The sequence below is a fragment of the Saimiri boliviensis genome, chromosome 6 (genome assembly GCF_048565385.1).
Source record: "Saimiri boliviensis isolate mSaiBol1 chromosome 6, mSaiBol1.pri, whole genome shotgun sequence".
Lineage (NCBI taxonomy): Eukaryota > Metazoa > Chordata > Mammalia > Primates > Cebidae > Saimiri > Saimiri boliviensis.
Genome location: NC_133454.1, coordinates 116,164,520 through 116,187,303, shown reverse-complemented (window position 1 = coordinate 116,187,303; position 22,784 = coordinate 116,164,520). Strand labels below are relative to the sequence as shown.

The 22,784-nt window shown below is 36.3% G+C and overlaps 2 protein-coding genes across 2 annotated transcripts; both read right to left on the bottom strand.

The window, feature by feature from the left end:
* Nucleotides 1-708: 708 nt before the first annotated feature.
* LOC101041463 (olfactory receptor 4A8-like) lies at nt 709-1,638 on the bottom strand. The gene has a single exon (XM_039471275.1). The coding sequence runs from the start codon at nt 1,636-1,638 to the stop codon at nt 709-711; it is 930 nt and encodes a 309-aa protein (XP_039327209.1).
* Nucleotides 1,639-18,277: 16,639 nt separating this feature from the next.
* Nucleotides 18,278-19,230, bottom strand: LOC101041144 (olfactory receptor 4A5-like). Its single transcript, XM_003920433.4, has one exon. The coding sequence runs from the start codon at nt 19,187-19,189 to the stop codon at nt 18,278-18,280; it is 912 nt and encodes a 303-aa protein (XP_003920482.2). The 5' UTR covers nt 19,190-19,230.
* Between the last annotated feature and the right edge of the window lie 3,554 nt (nt 19,231-22,784).

The window sequence follows — 22,784 nt, the reverse complement described above, 5'->3', positions numbered from 1 at the left end:
AGAACTTGCTGGTATAAAAGATAAAAATGGTTTCCTTTTCCAGACTCTGCAAAAGCTAAATTCTCTGAAAGGAAGAAAGATCATCACATAAAAGTCATTTCAAATTTGTGGATGCTAAGACACTATGAAAAGACTTCAGAAACATTTCATAGTGTGTCTCATAAGTACTTTAAACAAGACAAACATAACTCTAAGATTCTTAAGAGTATTATCTGACTGCACACAGAGTTTCAGCTCAAATCTGAAAAAAGCCTGTTTCAAAGATATTTGCAAATATGGTGCTTGTATATTCCACAAAGTCTTCAAATACATTACACAAAAGGAAGCACCATAGCCTTCCCTATTGAACAGGAGCATCTATTTTAATTACTTATCCCTCCCTTTCTCCATTCTGCACTGGGCATACAGAAGAAATATCCTGTCTCAATTGATATGTAATGGAAAAACACCATAATTTAAAACGTGCACAATAGGACCTGCACCCCAGCAACCCCATCCACTCTCAGTCTGGATATAGAGGATGAGCTCTTGAATGTCAAAGAGATGCCATGATGGGATGACTTCTTAATTGAGCTGGGAGCATCTAAATCCTGTCGTCCACTTTGGGATCCTTGAATTTCCCTTAGAAGTCTGAAAATTTCACCGAGAAGACCTTGTCTACATACCTTCTTATCTACATGAGGAGGAACACTCTTATTCTAACTATACTTAACTTTTACACAAGAGTTTTTCTATAGCATTTCTCATCTCTGAATTTCTCAGTGTGTATATAAAAGGATTCAACATGGGTGTGATAACTGTATAAAAGACAGTCATGAATTTATCAATAGGAAAGTTTGAAACAGGTCTAACATATATGAAAATACAGGGAACGAAAAACAGGATAACCACTGTGATGTGGGAGCTGCAGGTAGACAGGGCTTTATGCCTCCCTTCCTGATTGTACGTTTTAAGGGAATTTAGGATGACTCCATAGGAGATTAGTAGAAGAGTGAAGATGATCATACCCATTGCTCCACCATTGAAAACCACAGCAAGGCCTATAAAGTAGGTGTCAGTGCATGCCAGTTCCAATAACGGGTACATGTCACAGAAAAAGTGGTCAATAACATTGGGGCCACAGAAAGGGAGACTGTACACAACAACAATTTGAAACACAGAATGCACAAAACCTCCAGTCATGGCCAACACCGACAGAAGGATGCAAACCTGTCGATTCATGATGGTCAAATAGTGCAGCGGCTTACAGATGGCCACATAGCGATCATAGGCCATCTCCACCAGAAGGAAGACCTCAGTACCACCAAATAAGTACAAAAGTCTACAAAATAAGTCTACAAAAAGCTGGCCCATGCAAGCTCTGAAGGAAACAGTCTTTTTATCACAGAGTAAGTCTACAATCAATATGGGAGAAATGGTGGTGGAATACACAGCATCTATACATGACAGGCAGGCAAGGAAGAAGTACATTGGGGAGCCCAAGGAAGGGCTGGCAATAATAGTCACCACAATGAGCAGGTTCCCCACCATTGTCACAATGTATGTGAGTAAAAATATGACAAATAATGCTTTTTGCACATTAGGATCCTGAGAAAAGCCCAGGAGGACAAATTCTGTAATATTGTTCTTCTGTCTCATTTACTCTTTCTTCAGGCTTGTATCAGAGGTGAGAGCTCAGGAGAACAGGACCTGTGATGAAACAGTAAACAGGAAATATGATTACACCCACTGTGTGACAGAGCTCATCTTCACTGTTGTATCCTCCCTAGTGATTTACACACAATAAACATTTAGTAAGCCTCTATTGAGTTCCGCATCCATAGAGCCCATCTTCTCCTGACAGTTCTATTTCTCCTCAAATACTTTAGTTTCCACCACAGGTAAAGTATTCTACCTCTAAGTTTTAGTGAATATTCTATACAGAAGGAGAGTTAAAGTCCCAACAGCCATTCATACATTTTACAACTTCTTATTTAAAGCATTTTTCTTGACACAGAAGTCAGCTATGATAAATAGGTAACAGGTTCTTGGTCTAAAGAAACTTACTGTCTGGTGGTGGACATAAATTCTAAATAAATAAATTGACATAGATTTAGTCCCTTGTGTTTGTACTTGTGATGTCTTTATAATATGATCTGCGTAGCACCAAGAATAACATCTGAAATATCTCACTCAGTACGCTGACTGTCTACTGATTGACTTTCATTCCTTCATGCCTCAAAGGATGGTCAGTTTTCATTAGTATTTCATCAAATGCCAAAAGACAAAACTCTGAACTGAATAAATAGCTATGATATTATTTATTACATTGTTCCCAGTAACAATTAATTGGTCTGACTCTCTGTCCACCTTATAAGGAGCTGTGAGTCTCTGTATTTTGTCCTTCCCTGTACCCCAATTTTTATATCACTTACATACAATTTTCTGATTTTTAGCAATTAATTTGAACTCAATTGAACTAACCCATGACTAATACCAACTACCAAATATTCCGTATTTTTTTCTGAATTCTTGGCATGAGCTAGATAGTGAGAGAGGAGAAAATAGACACTGTAGAAAGAGGTAAAGAACAGTGGGACATGGTTTTATTCATAACACTATTTAGATATCAAGAGTACTCAAAAATAAAGAATAATATCAGATTCCAAAAAAAAGCATATTCTAAGAGAAATTCCAAGCTCAGTGTAAGAAAGCATGGCTTTGAGTCATTTACTGAATGCATTTACAAATCTGTCTCAGTTTGCTCACTGGAAAACAGTAAGATTAAATTTGAGAAATTCAGAATCCTTTCTAATCAACTATCTACAGAACTATTAGAGCACCTCTCCTTTATGGTATTCTGCTGACAATTTTTCATTTTTCATAAATTTATACTTCAATAAAAGTTTACAAGCTTATGACTCTTACATGAAAAATGATACTCAGTGGGACATGGGGTTTCATGATTACAGTGAGTAAATAGTGACTTTAAGTTTCTCACTCAGTATGTACCTATTTAAAATCCAAGACACCCTTAGAGAGAAAATGTAGCATGTGGTGAATAATGTGGACACTGGAGCCACACTGCTGCAGCTACAACCTCAGCTTCACCATTTTTTATGACATGTTGGGCCATGTACTAAAGCTCTCTGTCACTTATTTGCATCATTTTTAGAATGGGCATCCCAATAGCCCTTACCTGTTTGAGTAGTTGTTTTGTTAAAACAAAGTAAAGTGCCTAAAACACTGACTGGCATCACTTAAGGGCTCAATAAATGACAGCTATTACTAGTGTTCTCAAATGCTTCACTGTGAACATAGAATCAGAACAAATCATGCATATCTCTGTCAACTTAAAAAGATTTATAGACATAGACCAGGAAAAAAGGGTAAGATATCTACAATTCAGGAAAGTCTTTTGTGAGCAAACAATAACATTTTATGTCTTATAAAATAATGATTTAATTATATGAGTGTTAATTTTACCTGTGATGGAATGTATCTTAATGCGAAGCAAGCAGAATCATACTAAAAAGTTGGACCCACCACTGGGAGAGCTCAGGAAATGAAAAGAAGGCTAAAATCAAAAGCAGGGAAATTTTAGTTAACAAATGAGTATCCACAGCAATGAGAAGGTTAATGGGATAATTAAGTGAGGTTACTGTTCTTTTAAAATCCTCTTCCAAAAGATTCAGTTTAGTGAGGAAAGACTGAAAATGCACCCCCCTGTGGATCTCTGGGTGACTCAGGAGATTTTTTGAGCTAAAACAAACACAGACCAGATCTTAGTAAAAGAAAAGAAAAAGAAAGAAAAGAAAATTTAAAAATATATATATTTTTTTTTCTAAGTCTCTAGATCTGATGGTCAAGAACAAACTATTTACAGAGAACAATGGGACAGGGCTTTCTGATTATTCACTGCTGAGAAAAACAGCAGAAATACTAAACCTCAAACGTAAACAGAATTGTTCCATTTATATAGATCTGGCAGTGAAAGAGGACATGTGCAGAGAGTTTGAGCGGTCTCTAGAAGCCAGCTGTGATGAACATTCCACGTGTCTCCTTCACATTACCATTTCCAGCTGATGCCAGAGTTCTGGCATTATTGAAACTAAAGACTAAGAGAAATGTACCTGCTGAAGCACACAAGTGAATAATGTATTCTATAGCTAATTCTGTTATTTTTTCACATCTTACTTGCTTCAAGGGTTAGTGACTTTTCCCTTTCCATCAACAAAACTAGATTTCAACAGGATAATCATTTTGGCAATTTAAATATTTGCTTGTAAAAAAATAATAGAGTATGTAAACTATCCTCTATCGTTCATGTAATTAAAAATGGAATACTTTAGAAACTGGAAAATACGATTACTAGGCTTTCAATGCTGCTAAGTTAATGTTTTTCTGGAAAAAGCATGATTTAACACAGTTTCCTAAGAACATGACATTTTTAAAAGATAAAATGCCATAATAACAAAGAACCTCTATAATATTGTATTTCACAGTCACAGTTTAATAAATCTATCTAAATTACAGTGAACTAGGCACTTTTCTCAGCATATATATCTACTAGTATGTTTGCTGGTATACCTTTAGATTCAAAAGTAAAAACCCATATGTTGTTTCTAGAACATAACAGGCATCGGTTCCTTCACACTCTAACACATTTGACATGATCTGCAATTGTAAACTCTCTAATCAAATATACCTGGAAGTAATTGCACATCTTTATTAATACATCGTAAAAATATAACTCTCTAATCAAATATATCCAAAAGTAATCGTATACCTTCATTAATGTATCATATAAAATATAACATGAAAAACTAAGACTATAATTACAAATCTATTGGTTTATTATCCATATGATATGGGACATAGTTTTCTTCTTATTTGGCAAGTAGAAAAGGAAAAAAATTGGGCTATATATTAAAACCAAATATATATTCCATATTCTGAAAAATATTAATGTTTTCTAGCTTAACTTTCCCAACTAGATTCCTTCAACAACATCAAATAATATTTAAGACATTAGCTAGACTTCAACATATCACAAGAATTTTTAATGAACAGCTCTTGTCAGTGGTTTCAAATACTCACATCATGATCCAGAAAAGCAATGCTTCTGTCACTGAGCGTTAAGGTAGATACATCATGCATCTATGTGTATAGAGCAGATGAATATAAATGGCTGATCCACAGATAGGAAATTAGTTTCTAGTGGCTACAATTTCCACAATTCCACACAGGCTTCTCACTATCTCAGTTGTTACAGAAGTATGGCACTATCCAAAGCAGATAACCAAAATATAAAGATGCTTAAATATCATGTACAAAGATAGTTAAATAGTCTCACCTGCTGGAAATTTTCCTCATAGAAAAACAAAGATACTATTGTTGCATTACGATGTAAAAATTGACCTAATTAGTGGAAATTACCATTGACAAGACTCTAATTTTGTCACACAAGTAAACAAAAACGTACTAACACTAAAATTTGTTACGATAAAGTTTCTTCAATTATGATTAAGCAAGCAGAAGTACTTTACTGTGATCAAGAATTTATGACAACATTCATGTGCCCAGCTATTAATGTTTGTACCTGTTAACAAAGGCAATGCTGAAATTTAGCTTCATGGAAAAATCAATGACAGCATTGTCACAGGCAGAAACCAAACTCTTCAGTTTTTCAGTCATTTAAATATCATTTATAAAGCATACCCCTAAGTCCACTTCCTTCCTAATTAAAAACATCTCCCTATGTCTCTCCTACTTCATCCCAATAAATCGAGAACTTTCACAGATTTTTACAAGAAATGGAGGATATGACAAGAAACATCACACCTAGAGGACTCAATACCAACTGAAGACATGCTCTATCCTGGGCAGAAATTTAACTCTCCAGGTATCTCTTGGGTTATTCTATAAGGAAAATAATTATCCCATTTATGTTTAGACACAATTTATGACTTTTACATCATCACTATTTTAAATAATAGTGAAAGTAAGGCGATTATAAATTAGTTAATTCGAATATTTGGAATAAATTCAAATGAAGTAATCTCTCTGAACACCTTTTTTCCCCTTAGAAAATCCCTAGAGGGAAAAGACTTGTGTCTCACCAAGGAAGAGTAGTTAAATGCCAAGTACTGTGAAAAGCCTACAATGTGAAAAGAAAAATTCTAAAGTAAATTGAACAATAAATTATGAGTTTCACATTATGAAATACTGAGGTAAGGCAATTAATATTTAAGCCAGAATGAAGGGGAACCATCCCCAAGTTCTCTTCCCTAAGCATATTCCCAGGACGAGGGCCTGACCCTTCCTGTTAGAAAGTCCATGCCCTAACTAAAATAGACTTACAAGAAAAAAACAAACCCATTCAAAAGTGTGTGAAGGATTTGAATAGACACTTCAAAAGAAAACATATATGAGACCAACAAAGGTATGAAAACATGCTCATCATCACTGGTCATTAGACAAATGCAAATCAAAACCACACTGAGATACCACCTCACTCCAGTTAGAATGGCGATTATTAAATTATCTGGAGACAATAGATGCTGGAGAGGATATGAAGAAATAGGAACACTTTTTCACTGTTGGTGAGAGTGTAAATTAGTTCAACCATTGTGGAAGACAGTGGGGTGATTCCTTAAGGACCTAGAAATAGAAATACCATTTGACCCAGCAATTCCATTACTGGGTATATACCCGAAGAATTATAAATTGTTCTATTATAAAGACACATGCACACGTATGTTCATTGTGGCACTGTTTACAATAGCAAAGACCTGGAACCAACCCAAACGCCCACTGATGATAGACTGGACAAGGGAAATGGGGCACATATACAACATGGAATACTATGCAGCCATAAAAAGTGATGAGTTCATGTCCTTTATGGATGAATCTGGAAACCATCATTCTCAGCAAACTGACACAAGAACAGAAAATCAAACACTGCATGTTCTCACTCATAGGTGGGTGTTGAACAGTGAGAACACATGGGCACAGGGAGAGTAGCATTGCATACTGGGGTCTGTTGGGGGGACTAGGGGAGGGACAGTGGGGGGTAGGGAGTTGGGGAGGGATAAAATGGGGAGAAATGCCAGATATAGGTGATGGGGATGGAGGCAGAAAACTACATTGCCATGTGCATATCTATGCAACAATTCTACATGTTCTGCACATGTATCCCAGAACTTAAAGTGCAATAAAATACATTAAAAAAAAAAAAGATAGAAAGTCCATGCCCAAGAAGCCCTGAGGCTCAGAAGCAGAGAGCCTAAGAACGGAAGTTGACACTCTGATTCTTGGAAAGATAGGCAATCATAGTTCTGCAGTTTTAGGTTAGAGTACAGGCCTTCGATCAAGGCTTGAATCTATATTACATATAACCATAATGATTTGTAGTCCATTCATTCAATCCTTTAATTTTATTCCAGTTATCAATTTAGTAACTGTTTCTACAATAAAGAAATTTGCCTTTGCCAAAAAGGGAGCAGTGTTTAAGGGCTTCCATTGTTATTTCCATGACTTGGCTTACCATTGGCTCCACTGAACACCTTCATCTCAACACGTGTTTAGTTAAATATTGGATCTTCTTTGTCATAAAAGCCTTAGATAAAGACTGCCATCAATACTTACCTGAACCAGCTAAGGAGTTTATCATATAACAGGCTCCAATTAAAGTTTGTCATTCTCAAGTTACCTCATAAATGGATTAAATTCATCTACCCCAAATGTAATATGGATCACTTCTAAAATTTGAATCTTAAGAGCAGTGAGATAGAAGTACCAGGTAACCCATCCAGGAATCTATCAGATTAACAGCAGATTTCTCAGCAGACACCTACAAGCTAGAAGGAATTGGGGCCCTATCTTCAGCCTCCTCAAACAAAACAATTATCAGCCTAAAATTTTGTATCCAGCAAAACTATGCATCATGTACCAAGGAAAGATAGCCTTTTTCAGACAAACTTAAGAATTCACCATTACTGAGCCACCACTACAAGAACTGCTAAAAGGAGCTTAGAATCCTGGAACAAATCCTGGAAACACAATGAAACAGAAACTCTGTAAAGCATAAATCACACAGGGCCTATAAAATAAAAATGCAAGTTAAAAAGCAAAAGCAAAAAAACCAAAGTACAGGTTTGTCAAAGTTCAGATGGTTGTAGTTGTGTGACGTTCTTTCTGAGGCCTCTGTTTTGTTCCAATGGTCTACATCTCTGTTTTGGTACCAGTACCATGCTGTTTTGATTACAGTAGTCTTGTAGTATAGCTTGAAGTCAGGTATCGTGATGCCTCCAGCTTTTTTTTTTTTAAGGATTGTCTTGGCTATGCAGGCTCTTTTTTGGTTCCACATGAAGTCACATGCACACATATGTTTATTGCAGCACTGTTCATAATAGCAAAGACTTGGAACCAACCCAAATGCCCATCAATGATAGACTGGATAGAAAAAAAGTGGCACATATATACCATGGAATACCATGCAGCTATAAAAAATGATGAGTTCATGTCCTTTGCAGGGACGTGGGTGAAACTGGAAACCATCATTCTCAGCAACCTGACATAAGAACAGAAAACCAAACACGACATGTTCTCACTCACAAATGGGTGCTGAACAATGAGAACACATGGACACAGGGAAGGGAACATCACACACCGGAGCCTGGGAGGTGATGGGGGGGTAGGGGAGGAATAGCAGGGGGTGAGGGGACTGTGGAGGGATAGCATTAGGATAAACACCTAATGTAGATGACAGGGCGATGGATGCATCAGGCCATCACCATGTATACCTATGTAACAAACCTGCACAATCTGCATATGTCCTCCAGAACTTAAAGTATATAAATAAATTTTTAAAATAAAATGACTCATTGATAATAATAATAATAAGAAGAAGAACCAAAGTACACAGGCAACAAAGAACACAATGATACCTCTCACTGTGTTCTTTGAACACAATGGTACCTCTCATTTCAATACTAACATTGAATGTAACTGGCCTAAATGCTTCACTTAAAAGATACAAAACTGCCAAATGGATAAGAACTCACCAACCATCTTCTGCCTTCAGGAGACTCACCTAGCACATAAGGATTCACATAAATAAAAGTAAAGGGGTAGAAAAAAGCATTTCCTGCAATTTGACACCAAAAGTGAGCACAGGTAGCTATTCTTATATCAGACAAAACAAACTTTAAAGCAATAGCAGTTAAAAGAGGCAAAGAAGGACATTATACAATAGTAAAAGGCTTTGTATAACAGGAAAATATCACAATGCTAACTAAACATATATGCACCTAACACTAGAGCTCCCAAATCTACAAAACAATTACTAATAGACCTAAGAAATGAGATAGGTGGCAACACAATAGTAGTGGAAGACTTCAATATTCCACTAACAGCACTAGACAAGTCAACAAGACAAAAAGTCAACAAAGAAACAATGGATTTATACTATACCTGGGAACAAATGGACTTAACAGATATATACAGAACATTTCATATAAACCACAAAATTTCAATAACCACAAAATACGCATTCTATAACATTTCAATAACCACAAAATACGCATTCTATTCAACAGTGCATGGAACTTTCTTGAAGATAGACCATATAATAGGCCATAAAATGAGCCTCAATATAATTAGGAAAATTGAAATTATATCAAGCACTTTCTCTGGAACAAAACTGGAAATCAACTCCATGAGGAGCCTTCAAAAACATGCAAATACATTGAAATTAAACAACCAGCTCCTGAATGAGCATTGGCTCAAAAACAAAATCAAGATGAAACTTCAAAAATTCTTTGAACTGAACAACAATAATTACATAACCTATCTACACCTCTGGGATGCAACAAAGGCAGTAGTAAGAGGAAAGTTTATAGCACTAAATGCCTACATTAAAAAGACTGAAAGAGCACAAATTGACACTCTAAGGTCACATCTCAAGGAATTAGAGAAATAGGAATAAAACCCAAACCCAGCAGAAGAAGGAAATAATCAAGATCAGAGCAGAGATAACTGAAATTGAAACAAACAGAAAAAACAAAACAATGCAGAAGATAAATGAAACAAAAAGCTAGTTATTTGAAAAGATAAATAAAGTTGATAGACAATTAACAAGATTAACCAAGAAAAGAAAGAAAATCAAAATAACCTTACTAACAAGCAAAACAGAAAATATTACAACTGACACCAGTGAAATACAAAAGACCATTCAAGTCTATTATGAAAATCTTTATGCACATAAACTAGAAAACCTAGAAGAGATGGAGAAAATTTCTGGAAAAATGCAACCCTCCTAGCTTAAATTGGAAGAATCAGATATGCTGAACAGACCAATAACAAGCAGCATCATTGAAATGGTAATTTTTTATTGTACTTTAGGTCCTAGGGTACATGTGCAGATAATGCAGGCTTATTGCAAAGGTGCATACATGGCAATGTGGTTTTCTGCCTCCATCCCCATCACCTATATCTGGCATTTCTCCCCATGTTATCCTTCCTCAACCTTCACATCCCCTGCTGTCCCTCCCCTGGCCCCCATAAGAGACCCCAGTGTATGATGCTCCCCTCCCTGTGTCCATGTGCTCTCATTGTTCAACACCCACCTGTGAGTGAGAACATGCAGTGTGTGATTTTCTGTTCTTGTGTCAGTTTGCTGAGAATGATGGTTTCCAGATTCATCCATGACCCTACAAAGGACATGAACTCATCGTTTTTTATGGCTGCATAGTATTCCACAGTGTATATGTGCCACATTTTTCTTGTCCAGTCTATCATCAATGGGCGTTTGGGTTGCTTCAAGGTCTTTGCTATTGTAAACAGTGCCACAGTGAACATACAGGTGCATGTGTCTTTATAACAGAATGACTTATAATCCTTTGGATATGTATTCAGTAATTGGATTGCTGGGTCAAATGGAATTTGACCTTGAGGAACAGCCACACTTGTCTTCCACAATGGTTGAACTAATTTACACTCCCACCAACAGTGTAAAAGTGTTCCTATTTTTCCACATCCTCTCCAGCATCTGTTGTCTCCAGATTTTTTAATGATCGCCATTCTAACTGGTGTGAGGTGATATCTCAATGTAGTTTTGATTTGTACTTCTCTAATGACCAGTGATGATGAGCATTTTTTCATGTTTTTGACTTCATATATGCCTTCTTTAGAAAAGTATCTGTTCATATCCTTCACCCACTTTTGAATGGGTTTGTTTTTTTCTTGTAAATCTGTTGTCGTTCTTTGTAGATTCTGGATATTAGCCCTTTGTCAGATGCGTAGGTTGCAAAAAATTTTTTCCATTCTGTTGGTTGCTGGTTCACGTTAATGATTGTTTCTTTTGCGTGACAGAAGCTCTGGAGCTTAATTAGATCCCATTTGTCTATTTTTACTTTCGTTGCCAATGATTTTGGTGTTTTAGTCATGAAGCCCTTGCTTATGCCTATGTCCCGAATTGTTTTGTCTAGGTTTTCTTCTAGGGTTTTTAATGGTGTGAGATCTTATGTTTAAGTACTTAACCCATCTGGAGTTAATTTTAGGGTAAGGTGTCAGGAAGGGATCCAGTTTCAGCTTTCTGCACATGGCTAGCCAGTTTTCCCAACACCATTTATTGAACAGGGAATACTTTCCCCATTACTTGACTTTTGTCTGGTTTGTCAAAGATCAGATGGTTATAGATGTGTGGCGTTGCCTCCGAGGCCTCTGTTCTGTTCCATTGGTCTATATCTCTATTTTGGTACCAGTACCATGCTGCTTTGAGTACTGTAGCCTTGTAGTATAGGACAAACCTACAGCCAATATCATAGTGAATGGGCAAAAACTGGAAGCATTCACTTTGAAATCTGGCACTAGACAAGGATGCCCTCTCTCACCACTACTATTCAATATAGTACTGGAAGTTCTAGCCAGAGCAATTAGGCAAGAAAAAAAAAAGAAAGATATTCAGTTAGGAAAGGAGGAAGTCAAACTGTCTCTATTTGCAGGCAACATGATTATATATTCAGAAGACCCATTCATCTCAGTACAAAATCTCCTGAAACTGAAAAGCAACTTCAGCAAAATCTCAGGATACAAAATCAATGTGAAGAAATCACAAGCATTCCTATATACCAAGAACAGACTAACAGAAAGCCAAATCATGAGTGAACTCCCATTCACAATTGCTATAAAGAGAATAAAATACCTAAGAATACAACTAACAAAGGATGAAAAGGACCTCTTCAAGGAGAACTAAAAGTCACTGCTCAAGGAAATAAGAGAGAACACAAACAGATGGAAAAACATTCCATGCTTATGGTTAGGAAGAATCAATATTGTGAAAATGGCCATACTGCCCAAAGTAATCTATAGATTCAACACTATCCCCATCAAGCTACCAATGACCTTCTTCACAGAACTGGAAAAAAACACCTTAAACTTCATATGTAACCAAAAGAGAGCCCGCTTGGCCAAGACAATCCTAAGCAAAAAGAACAAAGCCAGAGGCATCACGCTACCTGACTTCAAACTATACAAGGCTGCAGTAATGAAATGGTAATTTTAAAATAACCAACAAAAAAAGGGCCCTGGACTCTGGCTGATGATATTATTATTTACCTTGAAAACTCTAAGGACTTCTCCAGAAATCTTCTAGAACTGATAAAAGAATTCAGCAAGGTTTCTGGATACAAGATTAATGTACACATATCAGTAGCTCTTCTACATACCAACTGCAACAGTTTTCCTTGAAGATATCCTTCATGTCCTTTGTTTTATTTCTAGGTACTTTATTCTCTTTATAGCAACCGTGAATGAGAGTTCACTCATTATTTGCCTATTTGTTTGTTATTGGTGTATAGGAATGCTTATGATTATTCTACATTGATTTTGTATCCTAAAACTTTGCTTAAGTTGCTTATCAGCTTAAAAAGATTTTGGACTGAGACAACTGGGTCTTCTAAATATACAATCATGTCATCTGCAAATAGAGACAATTTGACTTCCTCATTTACTAATTTAATACCCTTCATTTCTTTCACTTGCCTTATTGTCTTGGCTAGAATTTCCAATACTATGCTGGATAGGAGTGGTGAGAGGGCATCCTTGTCTTGTGCTGGTTTCAAAGAGAATAATTCCAGTTTTTGCCCTTTTAGTATGATATTGGCTGTGGGCCTGTCATAAATAGCTCTCATTACTTTGAGATATGTTCCATTGATACCTAGTTACTCAGAGTTTTTAGCATAAACAGCTGTTGAATTTTGTCGAAGGCCATCTTTGCATCTATTGACATAATCCTGTGGTTTTTGTCTTCTGTTCTATTTATGTGATGGATTACGTTTATTGACTTGCATATGTTGAACCAGCCTTGCATCCCTGGGATGAAGCTGACTTGATCATGAAGGATAAGATTTTTGATGTGCTGTTGGATTCGGTTTGCCAGTATTTTATTGAGGAGTTTCTCATCAATGTTCATCATGGACTGATAATTTATCATAGTCTGAAATTTCCTTTTTCAGTTGGGAATGGTACCAGCTCCTCTTTGTAGCTCTGATAGAATTTGGCTGTGAGTCCATCTGGTCCTGGACTTTTTTTGGTTGGTAGGCTATTAATTGCTGCCTCAACTTCAAACCTTGTTATTGGTCTATTCAGGGATTTGACTTCTACCTGATTTAGTCTTGGGAGAATATAAGTGTCTAGGACAACATGGTACTGGTATCAAAATAGAGATATGGACTAATGGAACAGAACAGAGGCCTCAGAGGCAACACCACACATCTACAAGCATCTGATCTTTGACAAACATGACACAAACAAGCAATGGAGAAAGGATTCCCTATTTTAAAAAGGTGTTGGGAAAACTAGCCATATGCAGAAAGTCAAAACTGGATTCCTTCCTTACACCTTATACAAAAATTAACTCCAGATGGATTAAAGATTTAAACATAAGACCTAAGACCATAAAAACTCTAGAAGAAAACTGAGGTAATATCATTCAGGACATAGGCATAGGCAAGGACCTCATGACTAAAACACTAAAAGCAATGCCAACAAAGGCCAAATTAGACAAATGGGATCTAGTTAAACTCAACAGCTTCTGCACAGCAAAAAGCTATCATGAGAGTGAACTGGTACCCAACAGAATGGGAGAAAATTTTTGCAATGTACCCATCTGACAAAGGGCTAATATCTGGAATCTACAAAGAACTTAAACAAATTTACAAGAAATAAACAAACAACCCCATCAAAAAGTGAGTGAAGGATATGAACGGACACTTTACAAAAAAAGGCATTTATGCAACCAACAAACATATTTTAAAAAGCTTATCATCACTGGTCATTAGAGAAATGCAAATCAAAACCACATTGAGATACCATCTCACATAGTTAGAATGGCAATCATTAAAAAAGCAGGAGACAACAGATGCTGGAGAGGATGTGGAGAAACAGGAAGGCTTTTACATTTTGGTGGGAGTGTAAATTAGTTAAACCATTTTGTAAAACAGTGTGGAGATTCCTCAAAGATCTAGAACTAGAAATACCATTTAACCCAGTAATCCCATTACTGGGTATATACCCAAAGAATTGTAAATTATTCTTTTATAAAGTCACATGCACACTCATGTTTATTGTAGCACTGTTACTATAGCAAAGACTTGGAACCAACCCAAATGCCCATCAATGATAGACTGGATAAAGAAAATGTGGCACATATACACCATGAAATACCATGCAGCCATAAAAAAGGATGAGTTGATGTCCTTTGCAGGGATATGGATGAAGCTAGAAATCATCATTCTCAGCAAACTGACACAAGAATAGAAAACCAAACACTGCATTTTCCCACTCATAAGTGAGTGTTGAACAATGAAAACTCATGGACATAGGGAGTGGAGAATCACACACCAGGACCTGTCAGCAGGTGTGGGGTAAGCAGAGAATAGAATGAGGAAAAATAACTAATGTGGATGATGGGATGATGGATGCAGCAAACCAGCATGGCACATGTATACCTATGTAACAAACCTGCACATTCTGCACATGTACCCCAAAACTTTAAGTATAACAATAAAGCAATAAATAAATAAATAAAACGAGCTAAGGATGTAAATAGGCCATTCTCCAAAGAAGATATATAAATGACCAACAAACATGACAAAATGCTCAACATCTCTAATGATCAGGGAAATGCAAATCAAAACCACAGTGTATACCACCTCACTCCTGCAAGAGTGGCCATCATCAAAAAATCAAAAACAGTTGATGTTTGCATGCATACAGTGAATAGGGAACACTTCTATGCTGTTAGTGGGAATGTAAACTAATACAGCCACGATGGAAACCAGTGGTAAGATTCCATAAAGAACTAAAGATAGATCTACCATTTGAACCAATCCCACCATTGGGTATCTATCCCAGAGGAAATGAAGTCATTATACAAAAAAAGATGCTTGCACACACATGTTTATAGCAGCACAATTTGCAATTGCAAAATCACAGATTTTATCAAACGTCCATAAATCAACAAGTGGATAAAGAAACTCTGGTATGTATATATAATGGAATACTATGCAGCCATAAAAAGGAACTGCATTTGCAGTGACAAGGATGAGATTAGAGACCATTGTTCTAAGTGAAGTATCTCAGAAACAGAAAACCAAACATTGTAACACTGTATGTTCTCACCAATATGTGGCAGCTAAGATATGAGGATGCAAAGGCATAAGTATGATACCATGGGCTTTGGGGACTTGGAAGAGTGGGAAGAGGGCAAGGGATAAAAGACTACAAATACGGGGCAGTGTATACTGCTCCAGTGATGGGTGTACCAGAATCTCACTAATCACCATTAAAGAACTTACTCATGTAACCAAATACCACCTGTCCCCCAATAACTTATGGAAAAATAAAAACATAAAAATAAAATAAAATAAAATTCTCCAGAAATTTCTGCATTTGAAAGTTAAGTAAATCACTTTTTTACACAATTTTACCTTATTGGTAAAATAAATTACAATGGAAATTAGAAAATATTCTGAGCTTAATGCATGTTTTCACATGTACCCCAAAACCTAAAATGCAATTAAAAAAAGAAAAAAAAAATATATATATATATATATACGTATATATATAAAACCTACCAAAGTTTGTAAAAGTAGCCTAAATCTTAGTTGTATGATAGAAAATAATAAAGACTAAAAAATTAATGCACAAAACTTTCTTTCAATAACACATTTCACTTAGCATAATATGCCCCAGGTTCATCTATGATACTGTAGCAAGTGACTTAAAAGCATCATATTATACCCTATAAATATACATTATTATTCATTAATTGAAAGTGAAATAAAATCTTGAAATCCTCCAGGTCCATACACATTGTCCAAAAATGGCAGGATTTTCTTCTTTTTTAAGGTTGAATAATATTGTATTATATATTATTTTTATAATATTGTATTATATATAGGTACCAATGTTGAGTTATACGGAATGCATAAATTCTGGTAATATAAGGTACAGCATGATGACTATAATAATATAATACTAGGTATATAGATACATAAATATCATTCTATATAGAATACATATTATCTTTACCCACTCATCTTTGTTAGACTTTTGTTTTCATATGTTGACTATTGTGAATAATGCTGCACTATACATGGAAGTGTAGACATCCTTCAAGATACTGATTTCATTTCCTTTACATATATTACAAAAAGTCACATTGCTAGATCATATTTTTATTTTTATTTTTTGAGGAACCTAGACTTTCCTACAATGGCCGTAGCAATTTACATTTCCAACAACAATGAACATGAGTTCCCTTTTCTCTGCTACACATAAATGCCACATGATCTCATTTACATGTGCAATCTAAAACAAGTCAAACTCATAAAAGCCAGAGACTAGAATGGTGGTTGCCAGGGACTGGGACTGAAGAAAATGAGATGTTGCTAAAAGGGTACAAAGCTTCAGTTATGCATTATGATAAATTCTGAAGAGCTCAGGTACAGCATGCTGATCATAATTAGTAATTAGATACTGGACACATGAAATTTGCTAAGAGAATATACCTTAAATGTTCTTACCACAAATGAAAGTAACTGTGTGAGATAATAGATACATTAACTAGCTTCATAGCGGTAATCACTTCACAATGTATACATTTATAAAACACCATATTATACACTTTAAGTACATATAATATTTGTAAAATATACTTCAATAACACTAGAAACAAGAAGAACAAACTATGCTTGAAAGACAACAGAAGATGTTACCAATCTGCTCGGTATGGCAAAAGCAGGTGAAACGGGACAGATGCTGCACAGTACTCTTCCTGGAAGGCAGTACTGAAGCACCGAAGTGAAGCAAAGCGTCCCAGTGAGCAGTATTTTGGGGATTAAGTGTGGTTGTCCACTTCATGTGTGAAGAGACTTTTTTTGAGTTATGCATCCCCAAAGATTTGGGAACATGGATAACAGATTTGATAATATATTGAGAAAATTGGAAATTTAAAAATGGAAAAAAAGATTACAAAGCAGTTGTAGTAGTATGAATATCCCAGAATGGGCAAAAATGCAACAGTGAGTTTCCCACATAAATGCCTATCAAAGAGAATCTACTGCAGAGGATGCCTACAGAAATCTGATCAGCAACATGAACTATAATTTAGATGTCAGTTGGGCTTTTTTTTTTCCCCAGTCACGTTTGTAGTGCCCATGGCAGCAATGAATACTTTACAAGGACTCAAAGAAGAACAAAATCTGCCTTTCACCATGACTGCTCTGGCTACTGTCAGTGCTCAAGGTCTAAAATGTCATCAGCAATATCCATCACTGACTCCCTAACATGATGCAAATAGCAAGGGAAACCAGTCAACAATCCTGTGACAGCTTACTTCATTGCATTATATTATATATTCTGGTCATATGATTGTCCCAGTACTTTAATCTTATTATTATTCAGGTGAAGTAATCCATTATCCATTGCCCTGGTACCACAATCATTGTCATTTCTAAGGGATACATTTTCTAGTAAACGGAGTAAAGCAAATTACTCACCACCATAGAATTCACAGCTATTACCACATTTCCCATCACCTAGAAGATATTGTCTAGATAGAACACTGGAATGCCTCAGCCTCCTGAGTAGCTGGGACTACAGGTACACACCACTAGGCTCAGCTAATTTTTGTATTTTTAGTAGAGACAGGGTTTCACTATATGGGCCAGGTTGGTCTCGAATTCCTGACCTCAGGATCTGCTGGCCTCAGCCTCCCAAAGTGCTGGGATTAGAGGCATGAGCTGAGTTTTTTCATAGCAATTCTCATCTCTAAATTCCTCAGTGTGTATATAAAAGGATTCAACATGGGTGTGATAACTGTATAAAACACAGTTATGAATTTATCAATAGGAAAGTTTAAAACAGGTCTAACATACATGAAAATACAGGGAACAAAAAACAGGACCACCACAGTAATGTGGGAGCTGCAGGTAGACAGGGCTTTGCGCCTCCCTTCCTGACCGTAAGTTTTAAGGGAGTTTAGGATGACTCCATAGGAGATTAGCAGAAGGGTGAAGATGACCATACAGATTGCTCCACCATTGAAAGCCACAGTGAGGCCTATAAAGTAGGTGTCAGTGCATGCCAGTTCCAATAATGGGTACATGTCACAGACAAAGTGGTCAATGACATTGGGGCCACAGAAGGGGAGACTGTACACAACAACAATTTGAAACACAGAATGCACAAAACCGCCAGTCATGGCCACCACCAACAGAAGGATGCAAACTTGTTGATTCATGATGGTCAAATAGTGCAGCAGCTTACAGATGGCCACATAGCGGTCACAGGCCATCTCCACCAGAAGGAAGACCTCAGTACCACCAAACAAGTGCTCTACAAAGAGCTGGCCCATGCAAGCTTGGAAGGAAATAGTCTTTTTATCACAGAGTAAGTCTACAATCAATATGGGAGAAATGGTGGTGGAATACACAGCATCTATACATGACAGGCAGGCAAGGAAGAAGTACATTGGGGAGCCCAAGGAAGGGCTGGCAATAATAGTCACCACAATGAGCAGGTTCCCCACCATTGTCACAGTGTATGTGAGTAAAAACACGACAAATAATGCTTTTTGCACATCAGGATCCTGAGTGAGGCCCAGGAGGACATATTCTGTAACGTTGTTACTCAGTCCCATTTACTCTTCTCTAAGGCTTATATCAGAGTTGAGAGCTCAGGTGGGGAGGACCTGTAAGAAACAGTGAACAGGAGCATGAATACATCCATGATGTCACAGAGCACATCTTCATCTTTATGTCCTCAATAGTGATTTATGCACAATAAACATTTAGTAAGTCTCTACTGAGTTCCTCATCACCTCAAAGATTCTGGTTTGAGCCTACAGGTAACACATTCTGCCGCTACGTTTTAGTGAATGCTATGTACAGAAGAAGAGTTAAAGTGCCCACAGCCATTCATACATTTCATAACTCCTTATTTAAAACATACTTCTTGGCACAACAGTTAGCTATGGTGAATAGGCAATGGATTCTTGACCTCAAGAAACTTACTTTCTGGTGATGGTAATAAACTCTAAATAATTAAATTGTCATAGATTCAATCATTTGAGTCTGGAGTTGTGGTGGTGTCTTTATGATCGGTGTAGCATCAAAAATAACATGCTCTGAAATATCTCAGTACTATGAAATTCTATGATTAGATATTTGGTCCTTCATGCCTCAAAGGCTGTTCAGTCTTTATGAATAACTAACTAAATGTCAAAAGACTGGACATGGACCTGAATAAATAGTAAAATATTATTTATCACATTCTTCCCCCCAGCAATTACTTGGTCTGACCCTCTCTTCACCTTATGAAGAGCTGTAAGTCTCTAGATCATATCCTTGCCTGTTTCATAATTGTTTATTATACGTACAACAATATCCTGATTTTCAGCAACCAATTTTGAACTCAAGCAAACTAACTCATGACTATCACCAATTGCCACATTAGTAGTGAGTATTTTTTCTGAATTCTTGGGGTGAACTAGATGGTGAGAGAGGAGAAAACAGACACTGTACAAAGAGGTACAGAACAGTGGGATATGGTTTTATTTATAACACTATTTAGATACTGAGGGTACTCAAAAATAAAGTGTCTAGATTAAAAAAATGCATAGTAGAAGAGAAATGGCAAGATCAATGTAAGGCAGCATGAATTTGAGTCATTACCTGGATGCATTTATGAATATGTCTCTGTTTTCTTACTGGAAAACAGTGTCATTACATTAGATGAACTCAGAATCCTTTCTAGTCACCATCTCCAAAACTGTTAGTGCACCTCTCCTTTGTTTTATTCTGCTGATTTTTTTTCATTTTTCACATATTTATAATTAAATAGCAATTTCCAAGCTCATGACTGTTACATGAAAAATAGTATTCAGTTGTAGATGTTTCATGGTTAAAGTGAGTAAATAATAACTACAAATTTCTCATACAATATGTGCCTCTTTAAAATTCAAGACATGTTTGGAGAGAAAGTGTAGCATGTGGTGAAGAATGTGGACTTTGGAGCCACACTGCCTCAGCTACAACCCCAGCTTTACCACTTACTATGTGACTCTGGGCCACCTACTAAACCTCTCTATGCCTCACTTTGATTTAAGAACTTTTGGGTCTTAAATCTATTATAAAACTGGCATATTTGGTTTTAATATATAGTAAAGTGTCTAGAACATTGGCTGGAATCTGGTAAAACCTCAATAAATGGTAGCTATTACTCGTGTTCCTGAATGCTTCACTGCAAACATTGGATCAGAACTCATCATCTGGATGTTTGTCAGTTTGAAAAGATTTATAGACATAGTCCCAGAAAAGTACAAGAAGACACCTATAAGTCAGGAAAAACTTTTGAGGCACACAATATAGTTGCCCATCTTAGGAATTATCCATTTAATTATGTAAGAATATTGATTTTTATCTGTGATAGAAGGTACCTGACAAGATCAGGTAGAATTACAGCAGAAAAGTTTGACCCCTCATCAGAGGGAGACTAAATGGCAGAAAATAAAAGAAAAAGAAGTCAAATTAGAAAACAGAGTAATTATAATAAATAAGATAATACACATAGGTAATAAGAAGGTTAAGGTTAATGTGATAATTGAGGCAAGTATTCTCCTGAAAATTTTCTTCAGAAAGATTTTTTTTGTAAGGAAATAATGGAAGCACAGCCTCCAGTGGGTCTGTGGAGAGTTAAGAGGCTTCTTGGCATAGCCAAACAAACACAGCCCAGATCCTATTAAGCAAAAACAAAGAGAAAAGAAAAAAGAAAACTCAGAAGAAAACAAAACACATTGATTGCTCAAAGTCTCAAGATCTGATGGTTAAGGACAAACTTAAATTACAGAGAACAATGGGACCAGCAGAGACACAAACCCAAACTTTCTGATAATTCACTGGTAGGAAAACTGCAGAATTACTACACCTCAAAAGTAGACAAGATGATTGCATTTTCAGAGATCTGGCAGTGGAAGAGGATGTGCGCAGGGAGAGTTTGGCTTCCTCTAAACATCAGCTGTGATGAACATTCCATGTGTCTCCTTCATGTACCACTTTCAGCTGATTCAAGTTCTGTCATTGTTGGAGCCATAGACTGATAGAGACACACCTGCTGAAGAACTCAGGGGAATAATGTAGTCTACAGCCAATTCCGTTATTTTTTCACACCTCACTTGCTGCAAAGTTTAGTGCCTTCTCCCCCTTTCATCAACAACACTAGATTTCAAAAGGATAATTCTATCTGGCAATTTGAATGCTTACTTGTAAAAAATAGGGTATGTAAACTATCCATTCTAGATTAAATCATTTAAAAAACAATATTTTAAATGCAGAAACAGTATTAATAGGTTTTCAATGTAAACTTCTAAGTTAACATTTTTCTAGAAAAAAAATTATTTAATATACATTGTTAAGAACATGCCATATTCAAAAGATAAAATTCCATAATAAAAAAAAACTCTATAATATTATATTTCAGCCGGGCGCGGTGGCTCAAGCTTGTAATCCCAGCACTTTGGGAGGCCGAGGCGGGTGGATCACGAGGTCGAGAGATCGAGACCATCCTGGTCAACATGGTGAAACCCCGTCTCCACTAAAAATACAAAAAATTAGCTGGGCATGGTGGTGTGTACCTGTAATCCCAGCTACTCAGGAGGCTGAGGCAGGAGAATTGCCTGAACCCAGGAGGCGGAGGTTGCGGTGAGCCGAGATCGCGCCATTGCACTCCAGCCTGGGTAACAAGAGCGAAACTCCGTCTCAAAAAGAAAAAAAAAAATTATATTTCACAGTCACAGTTTTATAAATCTATTTAAATGACAGTAGACTAGGTACCTTCCTGAGCATATATATCTACTAGTATGTTTCCTGGGATAATTGGTAGAGTCATAAGTAAAATCCCATATTATGCTTCTAAAACATAACAGGCATTTGTTCATTTGTACTCTAACACACTTGCCATGACCCGGAGTTTTAAATTATCTAATCAAATATATTTAAAAGTAATTATACACCTTTATTAATATATCGTGTAAAATATAACAAGCCATAAACTAAGATTATACATGTATTGGTTTATTTATTATACATGTAATATGGAACATGTTTCTTTTCTTATTTGGAAAATGGAAAAAAGACAACAAATTAGACTATATATTAAAACCAAATATTCATTGTATATTCTGATAAATTTTCATGCTTGCTAGCTTAGTTTTTCCGGTTAGAATTTATCCAACAAAA